At 38.0% G+C, this 15,752-nt stretch overlaps 2 protein-coding genes across 4 annotated transcripts in view; both read left to right on the top strand.

The window, feature by feature from the left end:
* Nucleotides 1-1,188: 1,188 nt before the first annotated feature.
* Nucleotides 1,189-6,488, top strand: decr2 (2,4-dienoyl CoA reductase 2, peroxisomal). Of its 2 annotated transcripts, none has more exons than XM_042508095.2 (10): nt 1,189-1,392; nt 2,053-2,154; nt 2,309-2,377; nt 3,004-3,055; nt 3,133-3,268; nt 3,641-3,765; nt 4,015-4,108; nt 4,192-4,296; nt 5,735-5,923; nt 6,153-6,488. In XM_042508095.2, the coding sequence occupies exons 2-10, from the start codon at nt 2,054-2,056 to the stop codon at nt 6,185-6,187; spliced, it is 906 nt and encodes a 301-aa protein (XP_042364029.2). In that variant the 5' UTR covers nt 1,189-1,392; nt 2,053; the 3' UTR covers nt 6,188-6,488. The 2 variants fall into 2 exon arrangements, with proteins under 2 accessions (XP_042364029.2, XP_042364030.2); XM_042508096.2 differs by having other exon boundaries at nt 5,735-5,987.
* A 1,269-nt stretch (nt 6,489-7,757) lies between these two features.
* Nucleotides 7,758-15,752, top strand: part of rab11fip3 (RAB11 family interacting protein 3 (class II)) — a 42,130-nt gene continuing 34,135 nt past the window's right edge. The window contains exon 1 of one of the 2 annotated variants that reach the window (XM_042507422.2): nt 7,758-10,552. In XM_042507422.2, coding sequence (XP_042363356.2) covers nt 8,954-10,552 — 1,599 coding nt within the window. In that variant the 5' untranslated portion in view covers nt 7,758-8,953. The remainder of the gene's footprint in view (nt 10,553-15,752) is intronic. The other variant, XM_042507423.2, reaches the window with a different exon arrangement.

Genomic DNA, 15,752 nt, shown 5'->3' with positions numbered 1-15,752 from the left:
ATTAATTTTGTGTCATTAAAACATGTTTCAGTACTATTTGAAACTATCACTTGAATATTCAGTACTTGAAGTCGAACTCAAACTAACGTTAAAGTTCAAACTTACCCAGGCCGACAGCTATGAGAGATAGATGCTCCACCACGGTGCTCCAGCAGGACTTCCTGTTGTTGTCTTCGTCCGCCTGAGACTCAGTCATTTTCATGCAGTTTAACTCAAACTTATTAAACGGGTATTGGCTAGATAGCTAGTTGATTAACTGGATCTTTATGAGCGACTATTTAGCGGGACAACACAAGAATCGGCCCCCACGTTTCTGCTGTTTGAGTTCGAAACACAATTTAAATAATAATTTATTTATTTAAAAAAAGTATTACTTTTCAAAACAAACGAATCAACAGTATATTGCTCATTATTTTTTGCTAATGTTTACATTCATTAAATAAAGTACTTAAATAAACACCACTGTCAAAAATCATATGTAGATACATATCTGAAAACAAACCAAAACTATTAGTTTATGCCAATCTTACAGATTTATTGTGTAACTAATTAGGTGAGCCCTTGCATATGTCCATACGTGTCTGTTTTATTTTATTCTAGTGCACTAGGTTGCACCTACTTTTCTCATTATTTTATTTGTAAATTTTTGTACTGACCGCTGAATGTACTTTTTTCAAAAGTGTTTATAAAAGGTAAAGAAAAACAAACCCAAAAATGCTTTACTGGAATAAATAAATAAAATAAAAACATAAGTCAAACAATAAATATAAAATAAAAACAGTTTAAATTGAGCAAGCAAAGGAAGCTACATATTAGAAAAAAATAAAAAAATAAAATAAAGATTACGAGAACTGACTTAAATCCCAGGGCATTGTTAAACGATTAAAAATACTACTACTACTACTACTACCAAAAATAATAATGACAATAACAATAATAATAATTATTATTATTATTGTTATTATTTATTTTTTAGGATGTAACAGAACTGCCTTTTTTTGCATTGCATTTTGGGATAATTATGCATGCGTTTTGTTCTTTTTTTTGGCATCTTTTTAATTCTATAATATTGACAGTTTGTTATATGTTTTTTAATTTAACCGTTTTGGCCTATAAGTAGCATGTAGAGAAACAACCTGAGATATGTGTGTTCTTGAACACACCCCCGTCCGGACTTCATTGCCCATGATGCATCGCTACAGGATTGCGAAAAAAAGGCAGCGTCCAAATACAAAGTACAAGTAGTTCGTGCTGAAAAGAAACTAATGGATGATTTATTAATGTGGAAGTGACTCGTAAGAGTTAGCAACGTGCTTCGTGTGAAAGTCGTGTTTTGTCTAAGAGGAAGTTCTTCTTTCAGCGCTGCAAAGCTAGCTTATTTTTCCACAGAAGGTAAGTTAATGTTAGTACGACAGCAGCTAGCTAACAGTTTCATGTCAACTGAACTTCACTGTGTAGTCCTGCAAGTTACTGTTGCTGCAGAAAGCTGTAGACTAACGAAATATATGTTTACGGGATAGACAAAGTAACAGGAACACCATACAGTATGCTAGACCACTGTTTATTCAACGCAGTCAGTCTCAAAATCCTTAAGGTGCATTGTTGTGAGGCAAATACCACTGCTACCATGACTGTCATCATGACCTCTGTCAGACAATTCACTTTTTAACCTGCCACATCTGTCAGAGCAGCTTCAAATGACATAGAGACAGTTGCTTCTACTGTAGCTGTGATTTTATTTTGAAATTCTGTTATATGGCAGGGGTTAAAAAAACAGACATGACCGTATTTGCACACAAATGCTTCAGTATAAATAAGGGAAATAGGATTAAGTAGAGTTGTATAAACTAAGTAAAAAACACATTTTCGCTCAATTTCTGACAGCTATGACAAATATTAGCAGCATCACCAAACTGCTGCAGAGGGCTACAGTCTTATAAGGTGTTCATGTTATTTTGTGCAACTCCTGCATTTACAGACCAGTCATGTACTGCACTATCATTATAATAATACAAGTGTGACTGCATCTAATAATCATGCATTGTTTACCAGCATGGCAGAGCCACAGAGGAAAGGAGAGATGCTGCCTGAAGATGTTGGCACAGATGACTGCTTGACTTCGTATACACATATCTATAGTCCAGATTTACTCAAGTATGCATGAAAACCTTTAAACGTGTTTCCCCTTGTCTGCTGTGATGCCATTGCTTTTTGTATTTTGTATTCACACAGAAAATAAATGTTGAGATGTCTGTCACTGTAATATCTACATTAAGTGACCTTTGGGGGTTTGCACTTTGTTTTTCAGAGATCAAGTCGCTTTTATCACAGGTGGTGGGTCTGGGATTGGACTCAGGATAGCTGAAATCTTCATGAGGTGAGAGGATTACCTGCTTGTTTTGCCATAAGATGCCCAGATCTTGCAGAAATATCAGACTCCTCATAGTTTAATTTTACTCCTTGCATACACAGACATGAATGGTGCATGTAAAATATACAAATTAATGCATGAATTATCAATAATCTGTCACTATTATGTCATTACTCCAACAGTAAAATGTGTGAGGGAGATAATATGCACTTGTACTTTAACCCCTGTAGTTCTGTTATCTTAAAGTCAGACTTTCATCGTTTTGCTTGTGTAACAAAGTTGAATAATTTACTCATGTGGCAGAAATAGTTATTCTTTTATCAAAATCAGCGGCCACACCTTGTAACTCAATCTCTTGGAGTTTGTTTTGCTCTTGACTTTAATATTTACCTCATCTGTCATTTTGTGTGCCTGTAGCCTTTTACCATTTTTGACCTTGCATTAAGGGTACATCTTGACACACTGCATTTCTCCTGTCCCTCACCCTCTATCTTATCTAACTTATATTACTCCCTCTGTCTCCCTATCAGCCGTATTCATGTAAACATTACATATTCATGTGTTAATGAAAATGATGCAGCACGCGCTCTTTAGTATTGTTATTATTGTAATATTTATTTCTTTTCTTTCAGGCATGGCTGTGACACAGCAATTGCCAGCAGAAACTTGGACAAGCTCAAAGAGGTTACATAATTTCCACAATCCTAAACTGTATAAATCTTAATGTATTGGCCTCATGTAATAGCATTGTGTCTCCCTAGGCAGCTAAAAAGCTGTCTACAGTGACAGGACGCCGCTGCCTCCCTTTGTGTATAGATGTGAGGCAGCCTGAGAGCATCGCAGCTGCTGCGGATGAGACGCTGAAAGAGTTGGGCCGCATAGACATCCTCATTAACAGTATGGAACCTCTTGCAGACAAGCCTAAAAATATGTTTTTGTGCTAATGATTACTGAGAGTGTGATTGGAGCTGTGCGGCAGTCTCTCGCACTCACACTTTTTTTGTCATAACACCATGCAACCTGACAAGAAATTTATTTGGTGTTTGTAGGATGAATACATGCAAATGTACTTTGAACTGTCAAGTATGAATGGTTTTGGTTTAATCATCAACTTTTCTAGTGTTGCATCTTTTTTTATCTTCCATCTTTGCACCCTGGCCCCCTCTACTAACAGTTACATCACTACATAACAAGTGCACATATCACATAATTAGTGCATTTAGAGCTTTAGTGGCTTTTGGGTAAAGTTATGGTTTATGTTGTTGATAGATGCTGCTGGAAACTTCCTCTGCCCGGCCTCAGCACTCTCCTTCAATGCCTTCAAGACAGTAATGGAGATAGACACTATGGGCACATTCAACACCAGCAAGGTGGTTTATGAGAAGTGGTTCCAGGTACAGTACAGTTCCAAATTATGTGTTATAAGTACGTTGTTTTTTACCTTTTAGCACCATCACACCGACAGGAACATAATTGAGTTTATGATCAATAATCTTCAATAAAATTGACTCTACAATTTTCTTTGTCTACCAAAAGAGGACAGTAAAGATTAGAGATTACGGAAAACCTTGCCTCTAAATGTGCTGCCTCTGTGCACTGAAGCTGATTTGATTTTTGTGTCTCTCATCATTTTTTGTGTGCAGGATCATGGAGGCAACATAGTCAACATCTCTGCAACGCTTGGATACAGGGGACAGGCCCTCCAGGTGCACGCTGGCTCTGCTAAGGCTGCAAATGGTAATAACTTTTTTTTTTTGCTGTTATGTTATTAAGAATAAATAGGAATCAAATGACTCAGTGCTGTGTCTCTTGTCCCCCAGATGCTATGACCAAGCACCTGGCTGTGGAGTGGGGTCCCAGTGGGGTGAGAGTCAATACTGTGGCTCCAGGTCCTGTCTCTGGCACAGAGGGCTACCGCAGACTGGGTAAAGCTTTAATACAGTATTGACAAACTGGCTTATTTATATGTTATGCACGTAACAGTCTTTTATAATAAACAATGGTTTAATCTCTCACAGCATGCAACACTTTAATATGCAATCCTCAGAAACAGATGGGAGGTTGTCCAAAAATTGGCCTATTAGTGCTATTGCTATTAAGACATATATTTGTTATGTGGCTCTTGTTGTGCTATTCTGTTATGTACTCTAGATTCAAATAACTCAAGTAAAAATAGCAAATAAAAAATACATCCACATATTTTTGTAAGGGTGAAAAGGGAATCATGCTAATTTTAGTAAATTTACAAAAAACAACAAGCTGCTCATCAATCTCAGTCAGTTGTGACACATTAACATTAAGTGTTGCAATTCAGAAAATCAGTCAGCAAGTGAGCCAAGGAGAGGAAAGCAAATCCAATTAATAAATAGTTGAAATATTCAATAAAAGTATTGGATAAACAGTTGAAATAGTTGAATAAAAGTTATTAACAGCTGAAATATTTAGTTAAAGGTACTAAATGAACAGTTTAGTTAGTTAAAAGTATTGACAGTTGAAATGTTAGCTAACAGTACTGAATAAACATTTTAAGTATTCACTGAAAGTATAGACCATTGAAATTTTAGTTTAAATTATATTGAAATCTTAGACAAAAGTAGCAGTACCAGTTGAAGTGTTTGCTAAAAATAATAAATAAATAACTGAAAAGTTTAAAGGTATTGAGTAAATGGTTGAAATGTTTGGTAATGTGCTAAAAAAAACAGTATAGTAAGTATTAGCTAAAATTACAAACCATTGAAATGTTACCATAAACAGTTAGCTAAAAGTACTGAATAGACAATTGAAATGTTTAAAGCTATTGAATAAATGGTTAGAAAAGTGTTAGCTAAATGTACTTACCAAACAGTTAAAATTTTAGCTAAAAGTATTTCATAAACATTTGAAATTTTGGCTAAAAGTGGTAAATAAACAATTTAATTAGCTTAAAATATTTCAAATGTAAGTTAAAAGTAATTAATGAACAATTGAAATAGCTAAAAGTATTGATAAACAGTTAAAATGTAGACTGAAAGTAACAAATACAAAATTTTAATCGTTAAAACCACTGAATAAACAGTAAAAATGTTAGCTATGTCGGTAAGTGAATGAATAACGGAAATATGTAGCTGCTTTTTAAAGTGGTAGTTGTATTATAGCAAACTTGACCAAAACAACAAAAACACCGACAATTCATGTGTATAAAAATATTGTAACAATACCCACTTTCTGTATTTGATAGTGTAAAATAGAGCACAGTTATAATCCATTCATGAGGACATATTTGGAACATGAAGGGTGGTGCAGATGAAACTTGAGCTCATCGAACAGAAAACATTCGGCGCTTTTACAACAGTGCAAGTATCTGAGCATGTTTCTTTTTTTTAGGTGGTCCCAGAGGGGAGGCTGCTGGTGCTTTCCAGTCTATTCCTTTGCAGCGAGCAAGCAACAAGACAGAGATGGCCCACTGTGCTCTGTTCCTAGCCAGCCGGGCCTCCTCCTACGTAACTGGAGCCATCCTGGTGGCAGACGGCGGGGCGTGGCTGACCTCCCCTAACGACATCTCGAGGATGTTGGGTATAGCCTCCTCTAAATCCGCTAAACTCTGAACAGGGGCTCTTCTGTCCTCCTCCTTACTCAGGTGTGTAGGAGGAGGTGCAGCTTGACGTCCATGTGGATGGAAGTGTGAATGAGAATGTGATTATGGTGTGTGCCGTTTCGTCTTTTGATTTTGAAAGATACTGATAAGATGGCTACATGCAGTATATCCCATATTAATCCACCCTTTTCTCTTATTTTCTTTCAGGTTATTGGTCATCTGAAAAGAAAAGAGACAAGTAAATGCTGGAAACAAAGTAATTTAGGAACCACTTGTAGCACTGATATGCTACATGAACAATATTCGTAGTTTGTGCCTTAAGAGTGTATTGCCAAGTGGTGGAGTTGAACACTAACACCCTATACTTACTGTATTATATTTGTTTACAATAGTAATGGATCCAATTATATAACAATTTGGGGATTTTTCAACCCATCACAGTGCTGTGTATTGTCATCGTGCATCTGTTGTATATTCACATTCCATTTAATGTGATTTTTCTGTACTTCTCATTTATTAATAAAACATGCATAATTACTGTCAGCTGTGACTGTTTGCATTTAATATTGCAAGTCACTTTCTTTTTTGTTAATTTACTAACAACTGTCTCTGTCCTGCCCTTAGGATGCATTTTACTTTATCACTGAAGCTTAGATTGTAGACAATTTTTTATGCATGTCTGATAGATGAAATTTGTGGTTCTCTGCCTTCCTAAGGTTTGGAACCCCACATCTAGAGGGTCACAAGTTACTGAAGAAAAGTGAGAATGTAAAATGTTTTATTTTCTGTCTTTCTATCTGTCTCTCTTTCACATACAAGTCAGTTTAATTCAGTTAATGTCACTAGGCCTTATCAGGATTTGATATGTGTTGCCAATTACACAATTACAATTAAAAAACTGAATGAAATTAAAAACTGATCACATTACTAATGATATAAGTAAACAGTAAATTACATAATTACACTGATAAACAAAGTATATATATACAGAGAAAGACATACATATAGATATATATCTTGCACGTCTTATATATGTTTACCTTTAAACGTGCTTTGCGTGTGTATATTACAGATCTGCAGTGAAGTACGTAATAATTATTATTTTGAGTTTTGTGGGAAATGAAGTTTAAGAGTCAATAAAGAAACAGTTAACATTAAAATATTTATAGAAAAACACAGGCATCAAAACGTGTTTTTCTTCTTTTCTTTTCTTTTCTTTTCTTTTCTTTTCTTTTCTTTTCTTTTCTTTTCTTGTCTTTTCTTTTCTTTTCTTTTCTGTCATGTACTGGATGATTTAATAGACCACAAGCCATTGAAGTTGGGATCCGTTGGATAAGATGACCAAAATAACATCCGGCAATTGTAAACATGAGGCAAATAAATAACTCTGTAAATCAGACGGGGGCGCCAAAGCTTTACAATTACAACCATTTATTTTCTCAAAATAATAAATCGATCGACTTGAGTTCTCCAACTATTTCTCAGTGGCTTGCTTGTTATTTTACATCAATTATTCAGTTTTTAATGGTCACATAAACAGTCCTTTAATTGGTAGATCTGGTGATTTAACAAACATCTACCCTGCTGAGTCCCTCGAACCGACCCTGAACTTTAACCTCTCATACTTACAATGTGTGTAAATGAGTGCAGGACAATGTGTGAATATTATCCATGGGTTTTGTGCACAACACACTAATCAAAAGATCCATATTGACAGCTACTGCTATGAAATCAGTGATACTGCGGGGTGTTTTGTACGCTTGCGTGAAACGTCAGTGGTGTGTATGCGGCTGGAGGAGGAGGAGGAGGAGGAGGAGGATGGGACACTGCTGATGCTGATGCGAGAGCTTTCGGTGTCTGTGATCAACATCGGTGGACTGACTGCCTAATGATGGAGCTTTTTGGTCTCATTTTACACCCCTTTTGCTTCGTTATTGGCTCCGACGCGGGGCGCTGTGACTCGTGTGTGTTTTGAGACGAGGATAACGGAAGAATTTGAGGAGGAAACAACGGTTTCGTCTCGTCACTCGTCTGGCCTGTCTTGTCACTGACACAGGTGGATTGCCGCTGGAAAACGGCATCGAAATGAAGACATAATCTCGGACTGTCACAGAGGGGACACTCTTTGTAGTCACCTCTCAAATCGTGGAATACCAACACTATTATTTGGTTTGATTTAATCGGGAGAGGTAGGAATAGGACTGTCTGTCGTGTTAGCTCGCTAATAGGCTAATTTCGCTAGCTAGTCAGTTAGCAGCTTCTCTGGCCAATGGCACGGAAGAAGTGGGATGCTCGAAGGAGGAGTTTACGTTAGTTGCTAGCATAAATTCATTTGAAGGTTTTACTGTCGCTTTTATATTCAGTACCCCTCCTTGTATTTAGATATTTCACATTATGGCTTTTCCGTTTTCAGCTTTGTTTCCTCGCTGTACTTTTGGCTCCTCCGCAGATTAGCTTGCGATGGATAAGGTTGGATAATCGGCTAAGAAAGCTAATGTTGACAAACACAGGTGATTTAACGCGTTAATTTGTATTGTTTCAAATTGGCTCCCGAGCAGACGTTGTTGTCAGTGAATATCCGAGGCTTTATCGCGGTGGTTTGCCAGCTTTCAAGCCGAAGTGAAGCATGTTGGCGTCGGATGTGCAACATTTGGCAACAACCAGGAGTGGACCTGCCATGACAGAAAGGCACACAGTAGGTCAAAACACATTAACATTAGTAACGTACGGCTGAGAAATTAGCATGAATGTTGAATTTAGGTAACACTCTCACTGTTTCTAAGCCTACCCACCGTCTGAAAACTAGTCTGCGTTACACTGTTATTTTTAAAAACACAACACCTGCCTGCATATTTACGCTTCAGAGGTGGACAATGTCTGCAGGACACTTTCACATGTCACTGGAGATGTGCAAAGCCATTTAAAAACATGGCATCGAGGATCTTGACGACAGCAGTGAGATAATACAGCAGCTTTCTCAAGTTTGTAAAGTGGATCAGTCAGTATAAATGGAGCCGACAGTTGTGTCTGGCCCTTTGGGGCACACACAGTGGGAGTCAGAACAGCCATTTCCTGTCGGGTTTCACAAACTGGATTCAGACAATGGAGGTGTGCTCTGTCAAAACAATGGTGGCCAGACAGGTTTCAGGAAAGGCGATGAGGATGATACATCCCAGCAAAATGATGATGAGAACATTTACCAGGATAAGCCAGTAGAGCTGGACAACCTCATAAATATCTCTAATTTTTCTTGTGGAGATTTGCAGTTTAAAGGGGATCAGTCAACTATTTCCAAAGCTTCTCTCCATATAGAGGAACTGTCCTTCACAGAAAAAACTGATGGAACAGATGAACTGAGTGACTGCACTTTGTCGTGGCTATTTTCTCCCAAACTTACCGATGTGGTTGGGAAAAGCCCTGCCAATGAGGAACTGACACAGGAGGCCCTACTTGAGAGCTCAGATGCCTTCACTAGTCAGGCTGAGCTAATAAGCCTCAGTGAACCTGTCTCCCCGTTGAAGATTTCCGAGCAAAATTACGAGACCGACACAAGTGATCCATTTTTGTTGGTAGATCTCCTCTCAGATGAACATCCCTCCGAGTCCTCAGGTGAGTTGAACCCACATGGTGTCAGTGAGGAGCTGGTAGACCTGTCACAAGAGGAGCAGGCAGGTCTCCCTCCCTCACAGAGCAGAGAGACTTTGTCAGCTGAAACCGGAGACAAAGGTTTATTCCCCGATCAAGTGACTATAACCTGGAGCACTACCCTCCAAGGTTTACCTGAGAACTGCCTCCCGCATAACCACGTCAGCACGCCAGCGGAGTGTTTTGAAGGATCTGTGCCTTTGTTGGATTTAGATGTTCCAGATTGCAGTGTGAGCCTGTGCCCTGCCAGTCCTCCCTCTGTTATCTGCACAGGTGCACCATTAGATTTATCAACAGAGGAGTCGGAGGGGGAACATGTGGGAGCTGCTGTAATTAGAAATGTGACTTCAGAGCAACAAGGTGAGAATGACTCACTCGCTCTGGGTTTGTCAGCTGAAGCTTCATCACTGACAGTGCCTGTGGAAGATGCCCGCATCCAGGATGATTTCACCAGTGAGAGTTCCTCTGGGGAAATTGAGTCTAAGGATTTGATGGATGACATTATTTGTTCTGAAGCCAAAAATCAGGGGAATGAGGCAATGGCTTTGGATCTGTGCTTGACTGCTGACGAGGTCCACGACAAGGAAACGTGGGACTTGAAACCTCAGGAGGATCCGAGTGTTCCTGATCCCACACCTGAACAGAGGGAAGAGGAGAGGTTGGCGGAAAGTAACCAGCTCGAAGGATCAGATTGTCATGAAGCGGCCTCGTTCGATTTTTCAGTTCAGGACTTACAAACTTCTTCTCCTGAGGCCGGATGGACTAGTGAGCAAACTGTGGAGACAATTTCCCTCTCTAAGATGGTGGTAGATGACTCACTGCCAATGGTCTCGGTTGTGAATACGAGGGAGGAAGATGTCTCCCCACTAAAAGCTGTGTTCGATGCTTTAGACCAAGATGGAGATGGCTTCGTTCGCATTGAGGAGTTTATGGAGTTTGCTGCTGCCTATGGGGCCGATCAGGTGAGGAGCCTTATTTTTCTGTTGATGTCCTTGTTTGCAGCTTGCAGCTGCTGGGTAATGCATGCTGAGCGAAGTTCTGTGTAAAACCATATAAAGCTCCATATACCTAAATGATTTAGTATTGATTTTCCGCTGAACCTCGGAAAGCTTCCTGCAAAAAGCCTGCTTAACTCAATCAACTGAAATGCATCTGGCTGATGTCGCTTTGCTATCTAAATTGTGGCGCAATTTTTACCTGCAGCATGTTGTTTCTGAAACTGCTCCCTGATTATGATTTGACATTTCAAAAAGGCTGCATTTGGTGCATGTTTTCCTGACATACAATGAAGCAGAGGTAACTTGAGCCCTGCTTCAGTGTGTTTCCTACAAAGCAGCTCCTGGGTGTAATAGATTTGGCTAATGCCACGGCATGTTATTAAAACCATGCCTGGATTAGTTTATCATCTATATTTGGTGTGTGTTCAAGAGCCAGGATTTAGGTTATCATCCAGATAAGCCTGTCAAGCATATTGGCTGTAATGAGTTTCTCTCCGGCCCGGCACTGCTCCATATGTCAAATGACAAAACATTTATGGGCCAATTTGCATATTCTGTGGTTTTGGGATAATCTCTTGTGAAATGGCTGATGCGCCTCACTCCACCCATGACCCTCATCCATTTCTTGCTTTTTGGCCTTTTGTGAAAATAGTTTCACATTAACTTACAAGTTGAGAGACAAGAAACAACTCCTTAAAATGAAAATGACTAAATAATAAGGTGTCACATAATGATTTAACATTTCAAATACAAATTGATAGTTGGTGAGTCAGCATTTTAACAGTAAAATAAATTGTCATTGCTTTTTCCTTGTGTGAAGTTATTGACTAAACCAGGGTTCCCCGCCGATCCTTTAAAAGTCACGGAATTCATTCAATTAAAAATAAGGCCTTAATTGGTATTAAAATGTCTTAAATCTGTTTTTTTTAAAGTCTTAAAAATGCTCAGACATGGGAATAAGAATTTGAGTTGGGTTTTTTTTTCTGACATATTGTAAAATTTCAAAATAAATGGTAACATCTAATTAAAACAAAAAAAAATCCCTCTTCTTAAACTTGTCATTGTGGGAATTAAGGCAGTGGAATCCCTCATGTAGAGTGAAAAAAACCAAAACTGGCAATAAAACTCGCCAGATCTAACTTTTTCACTGGACGGGGATGTTTTATGTTACAACAGACATTTCAAAGATTAATTTGTCTCTGTAATCTTATGCAAAAAAATGTTGGTTTGTGTTTTTTTGTCTTCAGCTATGGTTATTGTGAATTGGTCTTAAATTTCATTCCAACTGGCAGCAGGAAAAGTCTTAAAAAGTATTAACTCTAACTTGCCTTAAGCTGTTGTAACCCTGAACTAAAATATTATTACCCAGATCCTTTGAGCATGGTAGGCTTAGGTGTCGGCCTCCTCTTAAACTGAAAGTTAAACCCAAGGTCTATATTTAAGTCACACACACACACAGAGTAAAAATGACGTCAGTTTCTTTTCCTGTCAGGCGTGCTCGTCTGTAAGCCTGACTGTCTTAATGTTTACAAATCAGACTAAGCTTCAGCAAGAGATCACACCATTTGCAAATAACAGTAAAAAGGGCGGATGCAAATGATGATGTAACCTAACCGGTAGCAGAAATGAACACACAAAACTGTCTGGTGTGCCCTGATGAGCATATATGAGATATTTTGCATTTGCACACATTTCTCAACTCTTTATTGGTCTCATAAAGCAACAAGAATAGTGTAGTGTCTCTTTTCAAAGGAGAACACCAATATGTTATATTTCTGCTCTAAGAAAGTTTAATCAATATTTGTGAACATGAGCTTTTCTCTCCCAAAGTCCAAAACCAGAGCTGTAAGTCACAAACTTGTGATGTCATCAAGTAAATGGTCTGGAGCTGCTCCATAGACAAGAAATGGAAGACTGATATTGTGGACAGTGTTTTGGACAGTGTTAGACTATGGGTGTAACGTATGATTTGTTATAAAAAAAAAAAAAAGATGTTGTTCCCCTTAAAAAAAAAAAAAATGTCACGTCTTGTTTGTAAATGTTGATTTTAGATACAGGGTTGATTCAGGCTACATATTTAATGTAGAATAATTTAATTGTGGTACATTTTAATTATTGTATTATTATTGTTATCAGCATCCAAAGAGAATTTTGGGCAGCCAACAATAAAAGAGACCCATCAAAAACATGTCATATGCACCAATCTCAACAAGCAAACAAACAAAAACATAAAAGATTGCATTCAATTATTATTTATTCAATTATAAAATGTCATTTCAAATAGTTGACAAGCCAAGATTTAAATTGTTTGCTTGTTTGTTGTTTTTCACTAAAAAAGGACGTGTCCTATCTGCGGTGCAATTTAAAAAAAACATTTTTTTGTGCTGTTTTAAGAGCTTTAATCATTTTTTGATGATTATCAGGATTATATCATGAATCAAAGTTATTGGAGCCAGAATAATCATGACATGAAATGTCCCATGCTTAGCTTAGAATTTGTTAACCATCTTAATTTAAAGTCTTTTTGATAAACTTTGCACAAGGCTTTTGGTTAAGGATGGGAACTTGTTGGTACTCTACACACAGAGTGTGACTCTGGCTCACTAATGCTTGTTAATCCCTTCTCTCCCAGTTCAAAGCGCCTCTGTTGCCCCTGATCTGTCCTGTGTCTAGCCGTAGGTATCTGTGGCTCCCCAGGCAGGGAATTTTGAAGGATTAAGAGTAAAATGTATTTTCCTGAGTCAGAGGGACTACATGGTTTGGGTGCCAAACCACCAACTGCCCATGACCTTGTTTTGTGGGACAGAGGAGTAGAGCTTTTGTCAAGTTAGTTTAATATATATATATACACTGTATATATTTATTTTCTCAGTCTCTCAATGCATTAAAACACCGAAACATCAGAAAAGGCTTCTTCAGACTAAAGTCAATATTTAGTGTGAAAGATGGAATCGTACAACCATAACAAAAGCTAGTTCAAACAATATGTATTATATTGAGCTTTGGCATGTCTTGAATGCAACATGGTGTAAATACATTGTACATCTCATATTGTTGGCCCAAGAGAGTTCAAGACATGCTAAGTGGATGGTGAAGTCACACTAAGTTCTTGCAAGTTGTGTTATTCTGAAATATTTGAGTTTTTAATATATATATTTCATGAATGTTCTGGTTGTATTTTAGTAGAGACACTACTGAGAAATAAGTATATCTGATCATTATAAGCTTGCTAAAATAATAAAGTTTAAGGTGGCCCATGGCTTTTGCACATTGCTGTGAATCCGCTTCACCTGTTGGTTTTCCGGGCAGTGCTAAAATGCGAGACATTTACATGACACTGTGAGTTGATTTTATTTCAAAGGTGTGGTCCGATTTACTGTTATTCCAAGCTGTTTGGTTTCTGGTGGAGTTCTCCCACTGCACTTCCCAGCTATCTAGATTCCAGCAGTTTCCTTTGAATCGCTGATTCTTAAAGGTTTTCCTTGGACCGCTAAACCAGATTGTGCAGATTGATTACTTGGGTCTTTGTGTTTCAGATATCGGGTTTGCAAGAGCTAATTTGCGCCCTTACGGCAATCTCCTCTCAGATTTCTGTCCTTTCGTGATTGTAGAGAGAGACAGAGGCTTTGGCGTGTTTGCCTTTTTCATTTTCAATAAGTAAGCATGCAGGAGACTGACTTATCTTCAGAATTTGTGGAATGTTATATAATGCATGTAACCTTTTAGAGGATTTGGCATTCATTAGCTGAACTCAAAGACCAGTGGGAAAGTCGGGTCTGATCTAACAAGGCTGGCATCCATGCAGAGTGCTGATTGTTTCTTTGCTGAGGTAGCAAATGGTTCCCTCTTCTCATATCAACTTGGAATACATGTGTGCTTTTAATATTTGAATAAGCTTTGCCCTGATATGTCCCTTTATTTAAGTCATCTGGAGCTAAAGGTGGTTTGAATAACTTCCATGCCTGACTGGCTCAGATTAGGAAAACTTTGTCATGGACCACAATGGTAAAACAAGTATTTTAGCAGTGTGGTTGAAAAAGCCACAAAGCAGGTCATACTTATTCATAAGGACATCCATAAATAACACTTTCAAACTATAAAAAAGTGTAAATTGCTTGTAGGGATGTAAGCCAAGAAGTGGTGTTAAGGGCTATGCTCAGCATGTCACAGGAATTATTTCTCAGTGTGATAAACTGTTTGATTTAGTTGTTATTTCTTATTGCTTCTACAAGAGTGATGGATAATTCTCTTTTGTGGCGAGCCTGAATCCAGCAGGCATTCTTCAAGATTTTACATTTATACTATTATACTTCTGTTGAGGTCTTGGAGCAGGCATTGCATGTGTATTATTCTGTACCACTTTGCAAATATCCCAGCAACCTGTCAGACACAGCAGGAAGGTATTCACAAGGTATTTGCATGCGCGTCCGCCTGGTGCTTGTATGCGAAGCATGCAAATGTCTCCTCCAGTATTATTCCAGGATATGATAGTGCACATGTGCCTACACACACGTACTGCGTTGTGTGTGGTTTCAATATGAGCATCATGTTGTGATGATATAATCTATTGTATATCAAATTTAAAATATATTTTAACAGCAAACATGTATTTCAGGAATCTCTCATTTTTTTGTGTCAGCCTGCCACTGTCCTCGTCTTCTGCAGCTGTTGCTGCTGCACCGTCTTCTTCTTCTGGTTAAAGTGCATTACTGCCTTCCTCTATGGATGTATGGGTGGTTTATTTATACAGAGGATTTATGGAAATGTTTTGATATTGATACTTTTCTCACTATTGAGGAAAATTATATTAAGATAATTATCGTTATTATTCTAGCCCTGTATCTGTGTTTCCATATATGTGCGATCACAGGCCCCTGAATTGAACTGAATCGAATTTGTATCTAGGCAGACATTCGGATATCAGCGAATAAACCCCAAATCTCTAAATATTGTATCATTATGAAGTTTGTGATTTACACCCCTACTTACCATTAGAGGGATGATTTGCTCTGGTTAACGCTGACCTACAGTTATGCGTGGAGATATCGTTCTATCTTTTGATGAATACAATACAATATGTAATTTTACAATATGTAAAATGTCCTGATGGCATGTGCCAAATCTGAGAACTCAGTTATTGAAAAGATTGCACCACTCACTGGTT

Source organism: Plectropomus leopardus, chromosome 19 (assembly GCF_026936395.1).
Source record: "Plectropomus leopardus strain MGB_pleo_1.0 chromosome 19, ASM2693639v1, whole genome shotgun sequence".
Classification (NCBI taxonomy): Eukaryota; Metazoa; Chordata; class Actinopteri; order Perciformes; family Serranidae; genus Plectropomus; species Plectropomus leopardus.
The sequence above is the reverse complement of the archived record's forward strand: the minus strand, read 5'-3'. Positions and strand labels throughout refer to the sequence as shown.